This window comes from Haliotis cracherodii, unplaced genomic scaffold (genome assembly GCF_022045235.1).
Source record: "Haliotis cracherodii isolate W230 unplaced genomic scaffold, xgHalCrac1.p SCAF_13, whole genome shotgun sequence".
Taxonomy (NCBI): domain Eukaryota; kingdom Metazoa; phylum Mollusca; class Gastropoda; order Lepetellida; family Haliotidae; genus Haliotis; species Haliotis cracherodii.
This window is the reverse complement of record NW_027266268.1, coordinates 6,451,086-6,475,459: the sequence shown is the minus strand read 5'-3', so window position 1 is coordinate 6,475,459 and position 24,374 is coordinate 6,451,086. Positions and strand designations below refer to the sequence as shown.

Here is a 24,374-nt window from a genome sequence, read left to right as displayed (position 1 = left end):
AATCCCTATCCTGTCCCAAAGTTACAAACCATGATAATATAAATATTACAAGTACAATTCATAAATACCAACAGAGTAATATTCTCAAATAATCATGCCCTTATGTTGGGGTGTCTGAAATTGGAAATGTTTGATCCAAAGTATTGACTCAAAAGTATCACAATACATATTACATATATGATAAAATTAGTGAGTGAGTGAGTATGGTTTTACGCAGCTTTTAGCAATATTCCAGCAATATCACAGCGGGGGACACCAGAAATGGGCTTCATACATTGTACCCATGTCGGAAATCGAACCCGGGTCTTCAGCGTGACGAGCGAACGAATTAGCCACTAGGCTACTGACCGCCCCTATATGATAAAATGAACTATTCTGCACGTGTATAGATACAAATTACCCATGTTGACCTGCAATTAATACATTTAATGCCAAATATAAACTGGGTGATATTTAAAGCTGAATTTTGTCCATCTTAACCATGGTAATCATAATATACTCACCGCCAAAAGAAATGGACCCATGGAACATATAGAGAAGTACATAAGAGATGTTTCCAATGTGTACCACTTAATGACAAAGCTAACAATCAGTCAAGTGTTACCACAGCGTCTTTATTCTATCAGGCTATGCTGCACATGATTTCTAAACTTTACACGCTAATCCTGCATGAGACAAATGGTGCATCTCGAGTCATGGATCTATGATGTCACATGGGATGCGTTCATAAGCGTCGGTTCACACAACATAAGTGTATGTTCATTTGTGCATCGAATTAATCTAATATCTCTTGAATATGAGTAATTCTTCATATATTAACCAACGTATGGTATTCATGTTTCTTTTGGTGGTGAGTATATATGTAAACAGGTCTGTGGCAGTCAATTGTTAATTTAGTGTTTTTATTTATAAATCTGTATCGATACAGCACCAACACTATACATTTACTAATACCGTATTCGACTTAATAAGCACCCAGGGTGCTCTCAAAATTAGAAATAGGGGGCTCTTAATAGAATATCATTTAGGTGAAAAAAACCTAGAGTTTAAAGACCTAAAATTTGTGGTTTATGCTGACAGCACGAAATGTTTATATACAACAGATATATTTTTCCAGAATTTAATTGGTTTTAATTAAGACACACACAATACACGAGTGCGTACTATACACAAATAAATAAGTCGTGTGTACATCGTTCAGTTGGAAGAGGATTGTTCACTAGCCAATATATTAGCAAATATCGCCGTGGGCGCTTATTAGAGCGGGGCGCTTATTACGTTGAATACGGTACATATATATATCATGATATACAATGACATCCCTAAAAAATATGAATGGTCCCTGATGACATCACATAACAACAACCCAATCCTTATGACACATCAAGGTCTATACACGTATGCGAGGAATTCACTATCAGTATATCCTGATGATAATAAACACTGACACAGCAAACAGCAAGTGTCTTGGGTAATGTGGTCATTTCAAGCCCTGACAGGTACAAACCCCTCTAACAACAACAAATATCCTGCTGCCTTTTAACACTCAACAAATTGAAAACTTCTCATCAACAGAAATATTGACATAATGTTACAAAAACAAACTATGTATATATACACATATATTAGGCATAGAGATGAAAGATTTACCAAAGTACAATTCTCTAAAGCATTATCTAAAGAGGGCACACAGCTGACCCAGTTGTCAAAGGCGCCACAATTTGCTCTGCAGAGTTGTGTCTCTTTGGATACCCATGAACCTATGATTGTGGCTTCGAATCCTGGTTCGCCCCAATTATGTTTCTAGACCTGTCAGGTCTCACTCCAAGCTTTTTCTCTCACATTAGCTCACATGCCATAATATAACTGCAATACTGTTCAAAAATATACATGGCCCAACTAAGGTGTAAAGTCAGTCTGAGGTCCACCATAATGAGTACTCCTTCAATGAACAACCACCTGTTATCAATACACAGATTGCAGAATAACTGCACTATCACACAGGATTTAACTACCAGGTAGGGTTCATTTCCTAACAGCTGTAAAAGGACACTAAATAAAACAGTGTACTAATGTTTTCTCTTACCTGACATCTTTCAGGCATATTTAATCAAATATCTGTTTGAACTGGGGTGGTTGTAGATCTTGACAACAAATACTTCTTATGGAGCCTTTTCAGGAACCGATTAAAAATAAATAATCCCAGCTCCCTTCCGGAATATCAAATGGCTGACCCATCAGGAAGGCAGCAAATCATTAAAAAATCAGTAAATGAAGATACATACATTTTTCCTCATTGAGATACATTACAAAGTCAAGTTTTATATAAAAAACTAATTGTTATTCATTAGACAAGCATTTTCATGTGAGATCTTTGTTGACAAACTTATGCTACATTCTAACTAAACTGAGTTTCTTTATACATCTATGGAGGGTCGAGAAACTACCACTTGGAAACTTAGGTGTATTCATTTTTTCAAAACGTAACAAATATTTTTATCTCACATTACTATTGTGAATTTAGAATGTTAGATGGCAAAAGTGAATCAAATAACATTTCATTATATACAACACAAACATTTCATATTAATCTCTGAACAATGTCCCTGCCACCAACGAAAATGACCATAACCATTCTTTTCCAAGCTTTACATCTTAGACAAAAAAGGTTCAGTTTTGTTCTACCAAGGGGACAGGTCGACGTCACGTAATGGTTTTGGCCTGCACTAACAGTTCAAACCTGATGAAGAATCAAATTTCATAAGCATCTATATTTGCCAACCATGCTCCTAATTCACTGCATGTCCCACTCTCCCATACAGACAGGGATGAGAATGGATATTTTCCTTTTCAGCTGAAACATCTTTGCAATGGAGCGTGGTCCATAATTTGGGGAGGTGTATGGGAGAAGCCATCAGATTTAACAAATTTGTGGTCACTAAAATTTGTGGAAAATCGTGGATCTGCAGAAGATTCTCATCCCTAAACAGACCATTCCATGCATAGTGTTGTGCCCTTGAACTTCACTAGCGTAAGTGAGTTGGGTTTAACGCCGCTTTTAACAGTATTCCAGTTATATCACGGCGTGTCAGCTTAATGTGGGAGGAAAGCCCGAAATGATGCAGGTCTCAGACGTTTACCACTTCGGTGAAACCCACGAGCACGGGTATGGTGCTGACAAACCTAGAAACATAATTGGCGCGAACCAGGATTCAAACCCACAATCATAGGTTTCTGGCGTGTCCAAGGGACGCAACTCTGCACAGCGAATCGCGGCGCCTTAGACAACTGGGCCACCCGTGCCCCCACTTCAATAGAGAGTTCCTTGCACACGACTTGGTTTACCAGTAATCACATCAATGTTTAACAACTCATATTAACTGTCAACAAACAACAGAACACAAAGAACCGGTTATACAACGATCTGATCTACCGAGTGCAAGGCACCATTAACTAAAACCTGTACAAATGTCATGTCTACTCCAATAGACTGGCTGCTTCTTTGTTGAGTCATCTTTTTGTGTACCGATTTTTGGAATAATTCATCATTTTTTGCATATGTTAGGGTTCACAGCCAAGTAGATGGATTTCAAATTCCAGACTTTGTGTTGGAATAAAGTTCAAAAAAGGAGATGTCCCATGAGACAGTGTGTTTAATTGTTGGTTTGGTCTGTTGTTTGATGCCGCTCAACACTATTCCAGCTTTATCGGAATAGACATAGTCTTATTATAACAAAGTTATGTTTATCTAAATGTTTAGACTCATCCAAAATGAAACAGATGAAAAACAATGGACTGTGTAAGGTGTGACGATGGGATAGAGGTACAAGGCTGGCCACAAGGAACTCTGGGTAGGAGGGTGAATGGCTATTTATATTGTAATCTAGGGTTTGATCATCTTCCCAAGGCAAAGGGGTTAACTGACTATAAAAGTCCAGTTTCCACCCTTGCCATACTAGGCTGGTATTATGGAGTTACATTTTGTCTGGACTAACAAGTCTATGCATAGTCCAATCAAAATCGCGCACCTAAATCAAACTCTGGTTCGTAAAACTGTCGTGCAGATTTCGGTCAATTGCAGGATTTGCAAAGCATGTGCAACACCAACTCGTTGTCAGCAGTTATTTTCTAAACCCTTTCATGTTTTTAATCAAGGTGCTCACATGATTTGATGCATTTTGCGATGTAAGACCCGTTTGATCACAATATAGATCTTGAATATCAATCAGATCGTCCTGACTGGGCGCCACCAGTTTGTGCGAAGCAAAAGCAAGTGATATGAGAGGTGAAATCTGATTGGTCCATAGGAGAGGCTTAGAAGAGACATAATTGGTAATAGCCACTGGTGGCGCAACGATCGAGCCCAGTAATTCCAGCCTAGTTCAGCAAGGGTGGAAACTGGACTTTTATGGTCAGTTAACTCCCTTGCTTCGAGAAGGTGGGGTTTGATAAACACTGGTTTCTTATATAATCAAGCTGGCAAAAAGGATTTTTTAACTCATGTGAAAGAAAAACATGCAGACTTTCACTTTATTTGCCACTAATAAAAAAACAAGTACTTTCAATATTGTGATCAACAGTATTTGTTTTTTACTGTTAGTACTTATTGTGAACAGGGTAAAAGGGTAATCTTGTATTCGATAAAAAAAATGGTCAGGACATGAATATGTGGTCAGCCTATAAATTGGAACCACATTTCCTAGTGGCATCTCAATTTGCCAACCAAAAATCATGGACCAGCACCTTCAACACACTTGTAGATGGTAACGGTAGTGATGAGTACACACAAAGCACATAATGTAACTCTATCATTCACACATTAATCAATATGCTCAATAATTAATGCCCTGTATTATAAAACGAAGACTTAATATATTACAGTGTGACCCTGTCATTCCAGACCCTGATAAAATGAACCCCACTCTGCGGACACTGTTTATCCAGTAACCCCCTTTTAATATAAAGAGATATAAAAAAGCACCTTTGATTGGTAATTCCCAAAATGTTTAATACAGACAGCACCCTCTCTGGTAAAGGGCATACTGAAAATAATCATGATAATATTAGGAAAGTATTTCATTAATATTAGTATGTGTTACATATAGCCATGAAACCTGCCTCATTTGATTGTTTGAAGACTCAGATCAACTCTTTTGTCATGATACCCTCTTGTTAATAATCCTACTATGAAAGTCCCTTCAGGACTAAGCTTGGCCTAGTGTTTCCCAGTTCACTGCTTCATCCCTATGCTCCTCCATCACCCATGAATACATGGTTCCTCTATGCAGTGTAGTCACTATTTTTAACCAACGCATCAAGCCATGGTCTGGTTCCAGTGAGTGTTTGTTTGTTGTTTAATGCTGCACTCAGGAATATTCCACCTATATGATGGTGGTCTGTAAATAATCGAGTCTAGACCACACAATCAAGTGATTAACATCATGAGCATCGTTCCACTCAATTGGGATACGATGACATGCATCAAGCAAGTCAGCGAGCCTGACCACCCGATCCCGTTAGTCGTCTCTTACGACAGGCATAGTCACCTTTTAAAGCAAGCATGGGTTGCTGAAGACCTATTCTATGCTGATCTTTCCAGCGAGAGTGTAACCAGAGAGTAATCAAGCCAATAAGTGGTCAGATTACATCAAGTTTTCTCATGCAACATGTGCCACAGCCTTGTGGCGCCCGCTCTACACATCGCTTCAAGGTAGAGGGACTCACACAAGATTCAGGCATGGAGTTAGGAGTATTTGCCTTCTTTGATTCATTTTGGTGAAGTCACTCTGTTGGTGATTCTGAGCCAGGAATTCACTGAGAACTAACTTAAACAAGTAAAACCGATGCAATGAAAGGTCATCATGCAAAATTACAGAGAAATTATATATCACCAGAACATGGTAATGTCAGAGAAATCATTTGAATCTGTTTCTTCTGGAATTTCACGATTTTTCCATTACGTAATACACGGTCATTTCATTACCTGACGTAAAATGGAGAAGTGTCCCTGGCACAGCACGTAGTCATAGTGATGGAGGAACACAGTATATACAAGCTAGTGAAGTACTGACAATGACAGCAATGAGGCTGAAACTGTGTCACCCAGGACTGCATTACTGGGAGTACCAATGCAGGTCCGCAGGTCCAACTGTCACGTCATGAGTTTTCTCACGTTCGTATAGCAGTACAACATGAGACAGTCTAACATTCAGCCTACCGTATTCGACGTAATAAGCACCCAGGGTACTCTCAAAATTAGAAATAGGGGGCTCTTATTAAAATGTTATTTTGGTGAGAAAAGACAAAGTTGAAAGAAATTTCGTGGTTTATGCTGACAGCCTGAAATGTTTATGTATGACAGATATATTTTTCCAGTATTAAATGCCCATAGTTAAGGGTGCATATAACACACGAGTGCGTATTATTATAAGCGAATAAATAAGTCTTGTGTACATTGATCAATTGAAGGGGTGCTAATTGTAATTGTTCACTTGCCAATATCTTAGCAAATGTCGCTGTGGGTGCTTATTAGAGCAGGGCACTTATTACGTCGAATACGGTAATCATGTTTTGGTGCCATAAAATATTTGATATCAATATCAAAGAATACTTTTGGGAATACAACTTTTCCTGAGTTGTATAAAATACTTGAATGTATTCACAGCCTTTCACTCCAGGTTAGAGTTATACAAAGTATGACAAATATATGTATTACCTTGCACTACATGTAAAATACTTGAGTATGGCAAATATATGGTATTACCTTATGCTACATGTAAAATACCGGTACTCATATTTTATTGGTCAATGACATTTGATAACTTTCGATGACCCCACTATAGTGGTTCCCAATTGGAAAAAATATATCATGTTGTCATGGCAACAGACATTTTGCCGATTTATATCCAATCGGTGTAATCTCTGCAGCTCAATCTGCGAATCGTTGTTGTGTAATGTATATTAACTATGTATGTTAACACTGACTTTAGATATACGTGATGCACTGAGTACAAATCTTTTTTGGGTAATATTGCGACAAACAAACAAATCACAATCTCTGTTTGTTTTTAAATTGTGCTTAATGATAAATTATGGTGGCAACATAAAGGTTTATTTTCATTGGGTAATAGTGTTTGATGTCCTATGTGGCCATGTGGTCTGCTCACTCATAAATTATGGTGGCAAAATAAATTTGTTGTACGTATATTTTCAACAGGCAATACTGTTCGATGTCCTGTGGGCCATGCACAATGAGCTAACAGGGCTACACGGCCACACAGAAGGTACATCAAATTGTATTCCCTGAGGGATAAGCCTACAACTTATTGTGTGACTTCAATGTATTGTCTCAGCTCTAGGAGTCAGGGAACAAACAGGCAGCTTACAACAATGATATACCTTCATCACTGCGTGATGCTACTGTACATATACCAGACACCAGATACAAATACAGGTTGTGAGCTCCATAAAACTCTAGTGGTGTTCACTATGGCGTTAGAGTATTATATCCTAATATGAGGCCCACGATACAATACATTGATGTACAACCCCTGTATCAAAATACGTATAATACATTACAAGTTATTTTGGTGTAAAACACCCAAACAATAACAAAAACAGATCCACATACAGCTCATACAGATTCTCTAGTATTTGTTTCTGCCCTACAATATGCCATATTTGATCTCTGAAATATATTCATAAACAAACGATTCAGGGTTGTGATTCACCTGCAAAAAGAAAGAATACCAACTTATGAAATAAAAGTACAGCATAGGGATACAAATCGTATCGCATCAATAGTATTGGGATACATATCGTATCGCAACCGTATCTTTACACCTCGAGTTTTACTCATTATGTTAAAGTAAAAACAAGTTTATGCCATTAAGTCATATCATGCTTGGCACTGAAATTGACAAATCATAGAAACATCATTATCACGCTTTGTCGAAACACCAATCTTCACCTGCAAAGTATTGTCACATTACATTAAAATGTTGTCTCTCTGTGATAAATAGTACCAACTAGTTGAGTTGTATAAGAATTTCACTACTCTGTACTAAAAAAGCTGTACCTTAGGTTTGTCAGCACATAAGCAATAACATGATAATTATATTAAGCCCAGTTCATCTCACACTCTTCCTACAAGCCTCCACCCTGAAAATAATTAAAAACAAAAGTATGTGGTGCAAACTCATTGATATAAAGTGTTGTCAAAATACTTCAATGGTGGATGGCTACTACATTACTGGACATAAAAAGCTTCTGTCATATCACAAAGTCTCTTGTTAAAATCTCTTGATTAATAGCTCATGGTATATAATTACTTTTCAGGCAAAATACCTCGTATTGTATAACAGGACAACTTAAAGATTAACACTCCGTTTCGCTGATACCCTTTTACTAATTGAATGCAGATGAAGCCATCCATTGTTTGAGGTCCACACTCATGCCATTTTCAGGGAAGTTTGATTTTCTGCAGGAATAAAATGCTACCTCAAATACAATCTTATTAAATCAGATCTTAGTTCTCGCTACCGTTACACTGAGACCTGAGAATATCCCATTCAGGTCATGTGAGATCAACCTTCCATCCAATCAGTCAGAGTGTTGCTTAAAAGATTGCAAAAGTGACAGTCTGAATGTGTTTTCTCGAAAAGGTCAACATGAGGCTTCCCAAACAGTAACGGGCTGTATAACTGATTCCTTGAAAATCATCATCTATCTCGCTTCAATGGGATAAACATTTGAAACAGAAGTACTGCCATACAAACTCGACTTATCTTTGGTTCAGTTTCCAAATTTTGAATTGAGAATTTTGTCAAAATATTTTTGAAAGCTTCATCTTGAATGGAAGACCAGTTTGAAACTAGTGCCATAAAGCTCAAGAAAGCTGCTAATAATGATTTTCTTTTGGTCATTTCACAGATCGATCAAAGTTCGTGAAAGTTTGTTCTGATGTGACCTGTAATGGGATGTCCTCAGATCTTTGTGCAGCAAGATCTGATTTCAAATACTGATAAATGTTATGTGTTATAATGTATGTGTCACAGTTTGGCACTGGAATATTCACAGTGAATCTGACAGCTGAAACAGGAGAACACATACATGTTTAGTTATCAAATAAATATCATAAATATTGCTCATTTACATAACATACAGCCATTGGTACAATTAGTAATATAATTTACAACATACTAACCCAGTAGTTTAACCGACTTAACAAAGACTGAAAACACAATAATTAACAGTCAGAGAATAAAGTCTCAACACACAAGGATCCGTAATACAAATACATGTAAAACAGTGTTGATATGATGAACAGCATTTGACTACACCTCTTTCCAGAAAATCTGAGATACTTATGAAATACTATTTCTGAATTTAACTACAAATCTGTTTATATAAAACAAAGTGACAAGTGAACAAAATTTGATCACATTAAAGAGATAGTTCATGTTACTTGTGGAACCATTTCTTAAAAGATCCTTTCTTTAAAAGTGGTTTTTATAATGACTACATGTACTGTCAACAACATAACCCTCCCAGACAACACAGCATATGTCAAATGTCCCACTAAATCTGAAGACCGCCTCTGTGGTCTAATGGTAGAGCGTCCGCCCGGAGAGCGGAAGGTCCGGGGTTCGATCCCCAGCCGCATCATACCAAAAGACGTTAAAAGATGGGACTTGTTGTTACCCTGTCTGGCGCTCAGCATTAAGGGACTAAAACAAGGACTGGTCGGCTCGAAGTCAGTATACTGTGTCTGAGTGGGGTATTCATGTTAAACTGCGGCATGGTATCTCAGTGTGCTAGCACTATAAATCGGCATCAGTCCGGACTAGTACAAGCAGCCACACATACACGTGCATCCACATCGCTATATACGTGCAATAATCTTGGACGCGACGTTAAACCCCATTTCACCTCAGCTCACTGAATCTGATATTAACATCAACTTAAAACTTGTATTCTCAAAAACATACAACACAGGACATGCTAAATGTCCCCCCAAATGTGATGATATCAATATGAACTTTAAAAAAAGGATTTGCTTGGAGGTAAAGGAGAAGTATGGAAGCGCTATGTTCACTTTACTTGCCCTTTAAGTGAAGGTTTTATCCATGAAATTTGCATGGTCTAAAAACCTGAACCAATTACTAGACATTTTGTTGTTGTAAAAGACAACATACTGCAACAAGATAAAATAAAAGTAATTAAACTGTGGTGAAATCAAGCAGCAAATTCTAACTATGCATCTGGACTGTATTGTATTTCTTTCCATAGAAAAGATTTGAGATCATGATATACGACAGCATGCTTCAAATCAGGATTATCTCCTTTCATTGACAAGAATGAGCATTTACTTAACAATCTCTTTAACTCATAATATAGATGCTTAGGGGCATCAAACAATAGATAGTCTCGAATAATATCACAAACAAACCACAGAGTGGGATGAGTTATCTCCCCTGAACACCTTCCTGTCCTATCACACATGGACCGACAATGTCTGGAGTATACACAATCCGAATCAGAGTAACATGTTCGGTTCTGGAGAAGAGTCCCGATGCTATATGCAGAAGCAATGTCTTTGGTGCCTGTCAACATGGCTTCATAGTCAAAGGTGATGCCGAAATTCACCGGGGAAATATCACACATGAGAAACTTGGTGCCCTGTTCCTCATAGATATCCATACTGAACTCCACAATGCCGAGCGTCACGCGGGCGCGCTTGGCCCAGCGGGGGAATTCCCACTTGTAGGAGTTGGTGAACAATTTGCTGAGCCAGCTGTTTGGTTGCTTGTCATACAGACGAGGAATGGGAGTATGCTGGAAGCCGTAGAAATGGCCACATGTTCCATTAATGTTAGGGAATGTGGAGCTCTTTTGGAATATGTAGAGCAAGAGGAACTCATGTATGTGTATGAGTCTCCATAGTGACTGTGCTTCTGCCAGAGACAGCTGAAACAAGACAATTCCAGACAATAGTTTACACGCAGGATATACAACTTCTGAAATCAACTGAAACAAGACAATTAAAGACAATAAGTTAAACACGGGATATACCACTTCTAAAATCAACTGAAACAAGACATCAAAGACAATAGTTTACACGCAGGATATACCACTTCTAAAATCAACATAAAAAATGAAACAAGAAAATTAAAGACAATAAGTTAAACACAGGATTTACCACTTCCAGAATTTCAGTGTTGGAAATGAAGAGGGTAATTCTATGGCAGCTGAATCGAGGACCCCCTAAATCTTTAACTTTTAACATTAGGGTCATGACAACCCCTTGACTTTCAAGCTTAATTTTGAACACTGAATATATGTTTAAAACTATTTATGAATCATGAAAAGAGCATGCACCTTTCCATCTTCATTGAAGTCTGCATACAGTAAGAGCTTGTCTGTCAAGTCCTCGTATGTGGAATGTCCAAGTTTCAGCTGCAGGAAGGATGACACCTGACCTCTGAACTCTGATATGAGAGTGCCTTCCTTCAACCTCCACCACGACACAGACTCATCAATCATCTGAACTTTGAACTTTGTCTGGTGCCACACAAAACTCTGAAACATTGCAATTAGCATCTCATGCAAGGAAATAGGCAAGAACAGTTACTTATCAGGAAATACACTTTCAGAATTTCACTTCTTGTTTATTAACACAATGCCTCTTCATAGAATGGAACTAGAACATGAGTGTTGCTGAAAGCTGACTACTAGTAATCAATTGCAATGAGTTAGTGAGTCGAGTAACTCTGTTTTGAACAGTCTTGAACATATGTATCACAGCATGGTAGTTGGATGTGGGAGGAAAGCCCGAAGTGATGCAGGTCAGATGTTTTCAACTTTGGTGAAAAGCATCAGGACAGGTGCTACAAACCAAGAAACACACGGGTGATTCGAACCCAAGATCATATGTTTTTGGCATGCCTGACATGCCTAAGGGATGCAACTCTTCACAGCAAACTGCGGCACCTTAGACAACGGCAACCTGTACTCTGTAAATGCTATGAAACAAATATACCATTCAATCTAAAAATGGGGCTCTAAACACTGTAAAATTTAACAGATGGTTGTCATCAATTATACTTTGGTGTAATTAACATTGCGTGCATGAGTAAGATTTTATGCCATTTGTAACAAAAAGCATGACACCAAGAAGTAGCACAGAAATTTGATACAAAATCAGGCAGTTGAAACTTGGCCTACTACTGCTTTACTCTTTGAGCTCCAACCATCAGTGACTTAGTGAGTTGGGCTCATGTCGCTCATGTTGAAAACATTTCAGTTATATCAGGGCAAGGTCAGGCTGATGTGAGAGGAAATCCCAAAGTGATGCAGCTCTTTGACAATGAACACTTTAGTGAAACCCACGAGCAGGAGTATGGTCGTAGAATCAAAAAGGGCGAGCCGGAATTCAAACCCACATCCGGCACAGTCTGGCACATCTAAGGTTTATAACTATACAGTGAATTGTGGCACCTTAGACTGCTGGGCCACCACTTCGCACCCATAAGCTGATGATACAGCACTGTTTCCTAATTTCAAATACGCTAACAACTGACTATCAACCTAGTTACACATTGTGAGCATTCAATCCTCATCTTCATTTGCTCCTACAGCAAACAACCTATTGGATGCTGGGGACCTACTCTGCCCTTGAATCACCGGGGTATTCTTAAAAAGTTGTGTCAGTCTACGAAACTAACACTGGTCCGCTGTTCTGAGTCTTGTACATTTCCTTAAGGATCAGTAACAAATTGAAAATACTGGTCCAGTGGTCTAGTGTTCTTTTGGGGATGAACAAAGTAAGCTAAGTCTGACTTTTGAAATCAGCGATAGATCGACTCTAAACTCTAAGCAACACCAGCAACTTAAAGAACCCTGTGTGATACAGTGGTTGCCTTCCTGACTGGCTTCTCTTTCTAATTACGCATGCTCACTTGTAGTAGGATATGATAAAGTATCTGCGAATTAAAACCTTTTTTGGTCTGCACCACTGTGTCTAGAAGAGATCCAACAGGACCAGTAGATTTTTGTAAGTGCTGGTCCTTTGCATCACTGACAAATTGTGGTCAGTGTCCAACACAGTGACAGTGCTTACCTTCTCTTCCTCTGTAGCATCACAATAGGAGAAGAACTGTACCTTTTGTACACACATGGGGTAACACAGAGTACCAGCCACCTCTCCTGCATGGTACTGGGCACACTGAAACAAGCACCATCCACAGACAGGGTTCAATATTTCTTGTATTTATGTGCAAGTGGTTGTGAGATTTCTCAGTTCGCTATACATATCACTAATTAGTGGTAGATGGACTGGTCGGTGATCAGATACCAGTTTGCTGTATCTGTGAGTTCGGTGTACAGAGTTTGTTATGTTCATAAATTTTATATGATAACATATAGGATATAAATCAGGGATTTTTTAACAGTTCACTGTATCCGTTTGTTTGCTCTATCCGTGTTCGTTATATCCGTGTTCCACTGTACTTATTATATGTTTCCCATTATAACATTCTGAGACGCAAATAAAATGATCATGATTATCAATACAAACTTAAAAGATACAAATGTATTGATCTCGTCAAACTACAGCTGGGGCGGTCGGTTAGCCTAGTGGTTAAAGTGTTCGATCGTCACGCAGAAGACCCGGGTTCGATTCCTGACATGGGTACATTTTTTGCTAATAATATATTGGCTAGTGAACAATACCTATTAGCACCCCTTCCGATTGATCAATGTACACAAGACTTATTTATTCGCGTATGATACACATGCATGTGTTATATGCACCCTTAACTATGGGCAATTAAATTCTTGAAAAATGTATATCTCAAATATAAACATTTCAGGCTGTCAGCATAAACCACAAAATTTATCTTTCAACTCTGTTTTTTTTCCCACCAAAATAATATTCTAATAAGAGCCCCCTATTTCTAATTTTGAGAGCGCCCTGGGTTCTTATTACGTCGAATACGGTATGTCAACTTTAGTGGGTCCTTGTTTAGAAAATACTTTCTGGTGCAATATGCTATCAGCTTATCGGCAGAATAAAAAAGGAGAAGCACATATTGAACTTTGTATTTACCGTCAACAAAATTTACGATTGGCAGATCAGTAAAGTAAGAAAAAAAAGGTGTGGCCTAATGTTTGTATGTATTGTACATTATATCTCTGATGTACAATGTGTGTGTGTGTGTTTGTTGTTTAACGCCGCTCTCAGCAATATTCCAGCTATATGACGGCGGTCTGTAAATAATTGAGTCTGGACCAGACAATCCTGTGATTGACATGAGCATTGGTCCACGCAATTGGTATCGATGACATGCATCAACCAAGTGATGCCTATCAAAGAAGTGATCAACCAAGTCAGCGAGTTTGACCACCCGATACCGTTAGTCGCCTCTTACGACAAGCATAATCGCCTTTTACGGCAAGCATGGGTTGCTGAAGAACTATTCTACCCCGGATCTTCACGGGTCTCATGTACAATGACAACATGAGACATATACATGAGCCTCAGACATATATACTCACCAGTTGTTTCCTGATGAGTGAGCTGTCACAGGGGTCATAGAAGAAGATCCTCCACACACTGGCGTACAGCAATCCCAGCATCAGGACAACGAACAGCCACATCTTCCATGGCCCTTGACTCAGTTCCTTCATCACAAACATACAACTTCTTCATCAAGTGTATCAACCAATCTCCATGTACTATTAAAATGTGTATCTTCAGCATAATCTGATCACAATGCACAAAAATAAACAATATGAGCATGAATCACATCTGGCAGAGTTATTTTCTTGTTTCACAGATGAGCCAATACTAATCTTGTCACAATGGCAAAATGTTTTTTGTTTTTGAATGAAACTTTGCTTTTTAAATCATCTGTTTAAATTTATTTGTGTTAAAATTTGTGTTCTGAACAAGTAAAAATAAATTGGTCATTTTAAATGGAGGGCTGAATGAATTTTTTTTTATGCATTTTAGTTTGTCAAATTGTTCTTTTATATTTAATACAAAGGAGTCCATACATGAAATCTATGCTTGCTGAAGTAATATTGACTTGTTTGGGAGTTTTCAAATACTTTTGTTACTACTACTACTACTACTACGACTACTACGATTATAATGAACTAAAAAGGACCAATAATTTTAGTTTGTTATGACCATAGTTCATTATAAGCATATATACAGCATATATTCATCAAATGGACAGGACCGAAAAAAACAGTTAGTTACAAGTGTGTTTGTTAAAAACTGTACAACTACTATTTGCATAATGTCATGGTGTATATCAATCTGGCAGTTAATGAATACTCAAATAACATGATGTCCATGTTCCACACAGGCTAATAATTTCAATGTCTAGATGTGTTTTTATGCGAAAAGCAATAAACTGGCAATGTACACATACTGGATTAACATTGAAGAAATGACTGGACAGAATGAAATCAGTGGTTAGAGATGAGGTTTCTACAAAACTACATTCAGGTCCCTAGGAGAGTGTCCAACTGCATTTTTCTTGGCCAGGAATCAGCTGGTAATTTAGCCAATAGCCAGCAGAAATAGCAGAGAGTCTGATATTATTTAAAATCAGGGGCTTAGTGGAAAACTACATTCAGGTCCCTAGGAGAGTGTCCAACTGCATTTTGCTTGGCCAGGAATCAGCTGGTAATTTAGCCAATAGCCAGCAGAAATAGCAGAGAGTCTGATATTATTTAAAATCAGGGGCTTAGTGGAAAAGTTGATACAGCCTATATTCACATACACCTGCAAATAGTTGTTTATTGAAATACTGATTCATATTTTATTATTAATACCTACAAAACAAGGTATCCTATAGACAAACAAACAGCATCAAGAAGAATTTGTCATATGGCCCTATAGTTGTTAGGTGTTTTGTTGTATTTTTTGGAGGGACAACTTTTTTTCAGTCTACCACTTGGCTCACATGGTAATGAAGATGCCATGTGCTGTAAGACCAAAACACCAGAATATCAAATTATTTTTCTGGCTTGTTATACCTGACAGAACTCTAAACACGAGATGAGTCGGTCAAGGGCAGATAGTAACAAGGCTCGCACTCTCTTCCGTCTTCGCATCCTGCAAAAGAACATACGATAATCATATGAATCTTGCACCCATCACATGACAGGCAACAACAGCAGCATTCTCAAAGAATGTTTCAAACCTAGGTTTGTAATAGTACTAATACTGAAATTATTGACTGCAGATAGTGCAATACCAAGGTAATTAGTATGATCATGATGATTATATTAACTGAATATGATGAAGAAGAAGGACATTCTTCTTGATTGATCAGTATATTGTGATCATGGTGATTAGTGCACTAACAACAATGAATAAGCTCTTCCATAAGGATTATAAGCCTTATGCCCACTCTTCATCGTTGGAGAGGATTTGCGATTGATTAGTCTATCCCCACTCTCAAAGTTGTTTTGAGTTATGCAACAAATAGGTAAATGCCACCATAAATCTTTTGACGTGAACTTAAATTAATTCTACATGTATATCAATATTATAGAACAAGGTGATGAAGTGTAATGTGTTGCTAATTTTGTTGTACATAGCTTTGGGCAAAGCAATATTGACACCAATGCATGCACATGCAAAAATATAACACATACATCTGCCAATGTGCAGATCCTGCCACAGATGTATAAACACAAACTACAAATTCTTCTCCCAATTTAAATCATTGAAGCCTACGGCCACTGATTAAGAAGCAAATAACATAACATTTGGCAAATCAGCTGCAAATGGTCTTGTCCTGTTTTGGGTGACTGTATAGAATGGTATAAAGCCTCTGTGTTTATTGAACTATACAATGTTGATAAAGCAAAATGTTTCACAAATATTGTAAAATATTGCTTTTAGTTCCAAATATTAGCTAAGTGCACTTTTAATAACCTCAAAGGTAACATCTACTGTAATCATTGATATATTATTCCATGGTTGCAACTCAAACACTCTTGTTCCTCGCCAGGTCAGCAGAATGCTGAAAATATTTATATCTTCTGTGCTTGCAAAAACTATTTACTGTTGTTTTACCTGAGTCGAATTGGACAACTAAACATGTGTCAGTTATGCACCAATCTGACGCAGAAGTAACGATCATCTTCGATCAATTATTTCCATCGTCTGCAAATATTATGTGTATTACTTCAACCGGAAGTAAAGGGCAGAACAAGGATTAATAACTCTTTGTAAAGTTTGTTTCGTACCACTAAAAATACATCGAGTTGAAGTTTCACGTCGTAGGATTACAGGCTAGTTGTAAAGGTAAATAAATAAATCGTAAAACTCCATAATTTCATTATGTGGATATATTCTAGGACAACATATTAGCAACTTGTTCGAAGGAGCAGCATATCGATATATGCTATGAACAGGATGACAAGTATTATGCGGGTTACTTCCCCTGCTTGTAATACGCATGTTTACACGGAAGTGTTGAATGTGAGTATTCAGTGGCGCTGTGGTGCCTGATTTCAGGAACAGAAATGTTGATTCCTCAGGCGAGACGCCGCTTGGCAAGAATACGATGTCTACAAGAATGCATTGACTGTTTTAATACGCGGAAATGTCTCCCTGAGAGCTTGTGCTACGTCCCAGCAGAACTTGTGTATCATTCACCACACAAGACATCACTGACGCTCACAGAAGAAAGCACCAAGAAGACCCGTCAGTTCTCGTGCACACCTGAATCTCGCTTATACGTCAGTGGCGAGGAACTATGCGATTCTCAAGGTAAATGGATAAAAGTGAAAAAGTTTCAAGCATCGCCTAGCTCAGAAGCTGAAGTGTTTGACATAGATATGTGGCTATTGCTGTTCAGCAGTCGAAGTTCAACAGAAGACGCACCCACAGTTGTCCCAGCCCCGACCCAGGGGCCATCTGCAGACCAGGTAAAACCCCAAATCAATGTTTCAACATGGCAGGAAGTGGTTGAGCAACAGTACATGCTGCAGTTACCTGTGTGCAGCAAGACGATTACAGCAGCAGACCGTGACGCTGTGGCCAGGCTGCAGGCTCTTCCACCTGGCTGGAGTCTAGAACATGATGAGTCCCTCGTTAACCTCATGTCACAACATCTCCCCTCTGAAAATGACCAACTTGGGAGCATCAAAAGCTATGTGGAGTCCATAGATGTATCCTCTTACTGTGATGAAGATGGACCACTGAATCTGACAGATGGGGATGCCGACACGTTCTGGGAAAGTGATGGTAACCAAGGGCAGCATTGGATACAGTTGCGAATGAAGAAAGGAACCGTTATTAAAAAATTAAGCATCACTGTTGATGGTTCTGATGATAATTATTTGCCATCACGACTTGTAATTCAAGGTGGAGAGCAAGATAATCTAAAGATCTTAAATACTGTAACCATTGAGAATACTGTGAGTGACCAACAGGATGTCTCTCTGCTGGGCACCATGACAGAACATTATCCCATCGTCATGATCAGGATTAAGGAATGCAAGACCGGTGGTATAGACACCCGAATTCGTTCCATCAAGCTTGTATCAACTGAAGAACGTTCCCTTGGATTTGACAGAGATTTCTTTGGTAGGGAGAATCTTGTGAGATTTCCTCTTCTTGAATCATACAACCCAGACCAACTGTACAGAAGGTCCATTTGCCTTCAGAGATTCATTACAATTCTTGACAGTGTCCTTCAACACCTGGTACCATCTTGGCAGTTCTCAATAGGATCGTATAACTCACTTGAAATAGTGAGACAGCTCCTTCCCCTGTCAAAGAAGCGCCTGTCTCTCATAGACACCTTCCTTAAGGCATCTGCTACAGAACCACCTGAGAAGCCAGTTGTGTATGTGAACCGAAGAGCAGCCATGGAACACAGATGTGAACCTCATCTAGACCTTGATTACAAAAACTCTGTTTTCATGCAGTTGTACGAAGGACTCAAGCCACGAGAGCGATCGTCTGATCCTCTGGACTATCGATGGTCTGCACGCCATGACCAGTGGTGGGAGTGTAAGTTCCTATCAGAAGGGATCATTGATCAAGGAGGTGGTTTTAGGGACAGTCTGTCTGACCTGGCAGAAGAGCTGTGTCCAACGTCCAAGGATGGACCAGTCTCTCTGCCATTCTTCATCCGAGCACCAAACCAAATCCAGGAAGATGCTAATGTCTCTTGTGATGTATACATTCCAAACCCGCAATGTCAGGAGTTCGAAAAGTATGAGTGGCTTGGCCAGATTATGGGAGCCTGCTTCCGAGGTCGTGAGAGTCTGATCCTCTCACTCTCTGCATTTGTTTGGAAGAAGCTGGTTGGAGAAAATGTCACTTGGATAAATGACTTTCAAACTGTGGATTCAGCGGAAGTGAAGGTCATCAACACCATTAAGACCATGGATGAAGAGACATTCTCTGCCCTTGAGAGACAGTGGAGCCTCACTCTGAGCGATGGCACAAGTGTCAGCCTCAAAGTTGACTCTGATGGAAATGCTCTGTCACTGAAATATGAAGATCGAGGTGACTACTGCAGAGAAGTTCAGAAGATCAGGATGGCAGAAAGTGACCAACAGATCCAGGCACTTCAGAGAGGGTTGCTGAAGACCATTCCAAAGGCTGTCCTTGACCTTCTTCCATGGCAGGAACTAGAAACACGGGTGTGTGGGGACCCTGACATCACCATCGAGGCTCTCAAGAGAGCTACCCACTATGATGACATGGAGGAGACGGACATTAGAGTCAAGTACCTCTGGGAAGCCCTGAAGAAGTTTACAAACGAGGACCGTAGTCGGTTCCTACGGTTTGTGACAGGTCGTCGTCGACTCCCTGCCCCACTGTACATATCGTCTGGAAAAGGGGATGCCATTGACTCTCTGCCGGAATCTTCCACATGTGCCAACATGTTATATCTTCCCTACTACTCCAATGCGAAGGTGGCTGAAGAGAAGCTACGCTATGCTGCATACAACTGCATAGCAATCGATACGGACATGAACCCATGGGAAGACTGATTGTCCATTGTGAATGAGTTCACATTCAAGCAGCCTTTCAAATTCACACTAGTCCACTAGCCAAGACTACTAAGTTTTGGTGACACCAGTAAAATTCAATCATGTTAGTCCTCATGGACTTGTAGCATTTGAGGGCTATAATTCTGAATCAGTTCTCAATGCTTCTATTTTGGTACAAATTGAAAACTCTGTAAAATTGACAGAAAATGTAAACATTTATGTCACGTTCAAGCAGGACTATCTACAACAAAGAAGACTAGTGAAATAAGGTTTAAACTAGTCCTCTGGACTAGGCTTAAAAAGATGAATTTCTAAGGCTGTAATTCCTTTGATGTCCGCAAGTCCTACCAGTATCTTCCTTGTATATACGTAGTGTATAGAAATAACATTGTTTTGTTGGTGTATTATTACTTTCTCTTGGACTGGAATGATACACCAAAGTGGAATTGCCATAATATGCAGTATTCAAAATTTAGCATGACAGTCAAGGGTCTTGTCATCACCAATGAAAACCCTCTTATTAAAAGTTTATGATCTAGAGGTTCCTTGATTCAGATACTATAAGACCTCAAGGACCCCAAAATTCCTTTAAATTTCAACCATTGAATTGGGGTACTTTGATCTTGATACAGTAAGTATCTGACAAGATAAATTCTCTTTCTAGAGCATTGACCATGTTGACTGATCATGCTGATCAGCATCCAAAATGTCAGAGAGTCCTTTTTCAGATTTTGTAATGATATTGCCAATACAACAAAATGCCTCTCCTTATCCTTTACAAAAATGTCCTAATGCTAGTTGCCTCTGACCAAATCACTGCTGTTCCAGATAAAATGTCATAAATTTAAAATAAAGAGGGATAAGAAAAGGTCTGCTTTTTCAAATCTAAATTGAATTTAAATGTTCGTGTTACTTAAGACAACATAGATACGTTTATTGACTCAATGTGATAAGGCTAAAGTGTTGATGAGATGCAGATGCATAAACCGTCTGATTCGGAGACAGAAACACTGTGTGGAATTAGACTTCTTGGTACCGAATGAACAGTACCATATGGTGAGGTTATTTTATGAGTGTCTATAAATTCAGGTATTTCCCGAGCCATTGCGAGGGAAATACTGGAATTTTGGCACAAGTGTCGTAAACATAGTATGACATGAACACAAATATAATGTGATATTTATTACTGAAGATGTCTACATACAAAGACGAATATTAGTGTATACCTATAAGGAAGGTAAGTTGCAACAGCAACGGACCCACAATTTGTCGAATAACATCAACAGTATTATTGGGGAGCCTTAGCTCGTTTATGCTTGTTTGATTGTTAGCACTGACCATTTGACGAGTTTGAGGGTTTATAATGACAATGTCTTTGCTACATTAGACAACAAGATATTCATCAATTCAACATTGCTCAATTGTTTTGCCATAAAGGAGGAGTAAGAGGAAAATTTGTTCAATAATACAGTACTTGTATTTAAAGGACAAGACAATTTTAGTTCAAACATAGAATTATATGAGGTTCCATAGCCTTTAATCATGCTTAATTCCAAGACAATTCTTTGCCAGACATTTTTGGCAAGGAAGATAATTCAGTTCCTGAACATTGTACCATATTCTTGACCAAAAGAAGTGAAATAAGTCAAATATGTAAATGGTGAGGTGGACCAATAGCTCCTTATTGGTATATCTCTTAGCACTGATCCCCAGCAGGGGAGGGCACCGTGTATAGTGCAATGTTATGTCACAATAGTAATAATTATTAGTAATTATTACTAGTGAAAATATCAGGCAGGCAGGTGTTTCAGACTCAGGTCAAGTATGATAGGCTAGTTTCTCAGACCCTAGAAAATAAATTAAAAAAGGAATCCAACTCAAGTCTAGAAATGATTTGGTAAGTCTAGACTGCATCAATTTTACTTTTTATTTAGTGGATATTTATTTTTTATATGTGATAACTTTATCTCTGGGACTAAACGTTAGTCTATGACCAGGTCACCATTAGAAAGAAGCTACTGTCATGAACAAGTAAACTAATATGGCTGACTGTGTGTCACCATACCCTTGCAGCCTGTAGTGCTGACAGTGCCATTCTACTCCTATGATCATGATGATACTCACAGAAAGTATGCAAAAATCAAGTCATCTTGTTTCCCTGCCTTAACTCTTCCGAAGTGTTGCTGTGTCTTGTTACAGCCAGTGCCTGTCCATTAGACAGCAGGTCAATTTGGACCAGATTATACGAGATTTTATTCATGGATTTCTCAAGGGAATACATTATGTTTTTGATGCCAAATTAGTTCTTCTTGTACTGCCTAGGCACCAGATGAGTTTGTTTATACAGTAAACTACGTTTATAACAAACATGCTTATAACGAACTGATGAATATAACAAACTGTTTTATTGTTCCGGCCATTTGCTTTATACTCGTCGAAATGCTTATAACGAACTATGGTTATTACGAAACTATGGTTATTATGAACAAAAATTATTAGACGCTTTGATTTTGTTTAACTTGTTTGATAGGCATTACTTAGAAGTTGGCGGATGACAGACACAATTTTTATGGATAACAACTTCTTTAATACTGTAAAAAGCGACGTTTCGGTATAGATCCTTATACCGTTGTCAAGCAAGACTGTCTTGCTTGACAACGGTATAAGGATCTATACCGAAACGTCGCTTTTTACAGTATTAAAGAAGTTGTTATCCATAAAAATTGTGTCTGTTGATTTTGTTTATCAGTATATTACTGTAGCTGTATGATACTGCCTTGTGTCAAACTCAGCAGTGGGAGATGAACTCTTGACCATCTGCTGACCACTCACTGACCTGCCGACAGTTTTATAACAAAACAGATTCTTCTAGGGACAGACATTGTTTGTGAATTGCAGTGGAGTAATTCACACACTTTCACCCTGGGTTGTCTTCTTGATGCCGTTATTAGCAAAATGATTAGTGCTGCCAGATTGTCTTATGTATAAGTTACTATAACTGTTATTGAAGAGTGACTTCAACTGTGATGTGACTATACAGCTATGTGAATATGTGAGTTATTTAAAAGTGATAAAAGCATCATAAAGTGTCTATTGAGCTATGTGAATATATGTTGTTAATTTAATTATTATTTCTTGAGTTTCATGTAACTTTTAAGGATAAAATAGTCAAGCCTATCATGTTCTTCTGTGTGTGTGTCTTTTTAATTAATGAACTCAGTGTCCATCATTCTTTGTGATGGGCCGGGGAATCATAAAGATAGTTACTTACGTAAACCGAGAGGTTCAAGTGCAATGTACACGGTAAGTGTAAACTTGTACACCTTGGTGTACAATGTACTACTCAAGTGTTTATCTGACTGGAGGGGGTACAGGTGGCCCAGTCTTCTAAGGCGCCGCGATTCGCTGTGCAGAGTTGCATGCCAGAAACCTATTATTGTGGGTTCGAATTTCGGTTCGACCTGATTATGTTTCTATGTTTGTCAGCACCATACCCATGCTTGTGGGTTTCACCGAAGTGGTAAACATCTGACACCTGCATCACTTCGGGCTCTCCTCCCACATTAAACTGACACCCCGTGATATAACTGGAATACGTTAAAAGCAGCATAATCCAACTCACTCGAACCGACATACCTGTATTCAATGTATGATGGCCGACTTCTGGGTTCTGTCGACCCTTGAAGATCCGGGGTAGAAAAGCTCTTCAGCAACCTCTGCTTGTCGTAAGAGGCGACTAACGGGATCGGTTGATCAGGACCTTTATTATGCATGTCACAATTGCATTGATCGATGCTCATGGTGTCAAGTATTGGGTTGTCCGGTCCAGACTCGATTATTTACAGACTGCCGTCTTATAGCTGGACTATTGCCGAGTGCAGCGTTTTTAAACACAAACAAACAACAAAAGGTCTTGTCATTTTGTGGCATCCATAAAAACGACCACACAGTGATATATTTCGTACATATTTCGTATATTTACATATAAAGTAGCGTTTGAGATATAAGGAAAATGTGTTTATCATCTATTTCTTCAATACAGACATTAGAGACGAATAAAAAATAGAAATGTGTCTAGTCCAACTCACGCAACGCATTTTTTCATTAAAAATAGTATCACGGTTAATCCAAAACGGATTTACTATTTTCATGAACGTAGGCATATTTAATCTGGACTGGTTATTCTCTTGTATTGACAACTTAGATTTACGTAAGCACCAAATGCACAAAAGCAGACAACAATTATTCGCAGTTGACCGTGGCGTGTTTTGACATCTGTTGGTTTTAGCTGCAAGGTGGTAGATAACAGGGTCCATCTCAAATATACTGAACAACAA

General features: G+C 38.6%; 2 protein-coding genes across 2 annotated transcripts; one reads left to right on the top strand and one right to left on the bottom strand.

The window, feature by feature from the left end:
- Positions 1–9,342: 9,342 nt before the first annotated feature.
- On the bottom strand, positions 9,343–17,200 carry LOC139458816 (divergent protein kinase domain 1A-like). The gene is made up of 6 exons (XM_071240241.1): positions 17,099–17,200; positions 16,051–16,129; positions 14,557–14,682; positions 13,121–13,225; positions 11,380–11,580; positions 9,343–10,968 (listed from the first exon to the last, which is right to left on the bottom strand). The coding sequence occupies exons 1-6, from the start codon at positions 17,122–17,124 to the stop codon at positions 10,255–10,257; spliced, it is 1,251 nt and encodes a 416-aa protein (XP_071096342.1). The 5' UTR covers positions 17,125–17,200; the 3' UTR covers positions 9,343–10,254.
- Positions 17,201–17,503: 303 nt separating this feature from the next.
- On the top strand, positions 17,504–22,636 carry LOC139459551 (E3 ubiquitin-protein ligase HECTD3-like). Its single transcript, XM_071241086.1, has one exon. It carries the CDS (start codon positions 17,551–17,553, stop codon positions 20,035–20,037), a length of 2,487 nt encoding a protein of 828 aa, XP_071097187.1. The 5' UTR covers positions 17,504–17,550; the 3' UTR covers positions 20,038–22,636.
- The last annotated feature ends 1,738 nt before the right edge of the window (positions 22,637–24,374 follow it).

Coding starts and splice junctions, on each gene's coding strand:
- LOC139458816 (XM_071240241.1), bottom strand. CDS start 17,124: ATGTTTAGTTGTCCAATTCGACTCAG. Junction 11,581..13,120: donor ATGCTACAGAGGAAGAGAAG/GTAAGCACTGTC, acceptor GCAATGTTTCAG/AGTTTTGTGTGGCACCAGAC. Junction 10,969..11,379: donor ACTTCAATGAAGATGGAAAG/GTGCATGCTCTT, acceptor GTCTTGTTTCAG/CTGTCTCTGGCAGAAGCACA.
- LOC139459551 (XM_071241086.1), top strand. CDS start 17,551: ATGTTGATTCCTCAGGCGAGACGCCGCTTGGCAAGAATACGATGTCTA.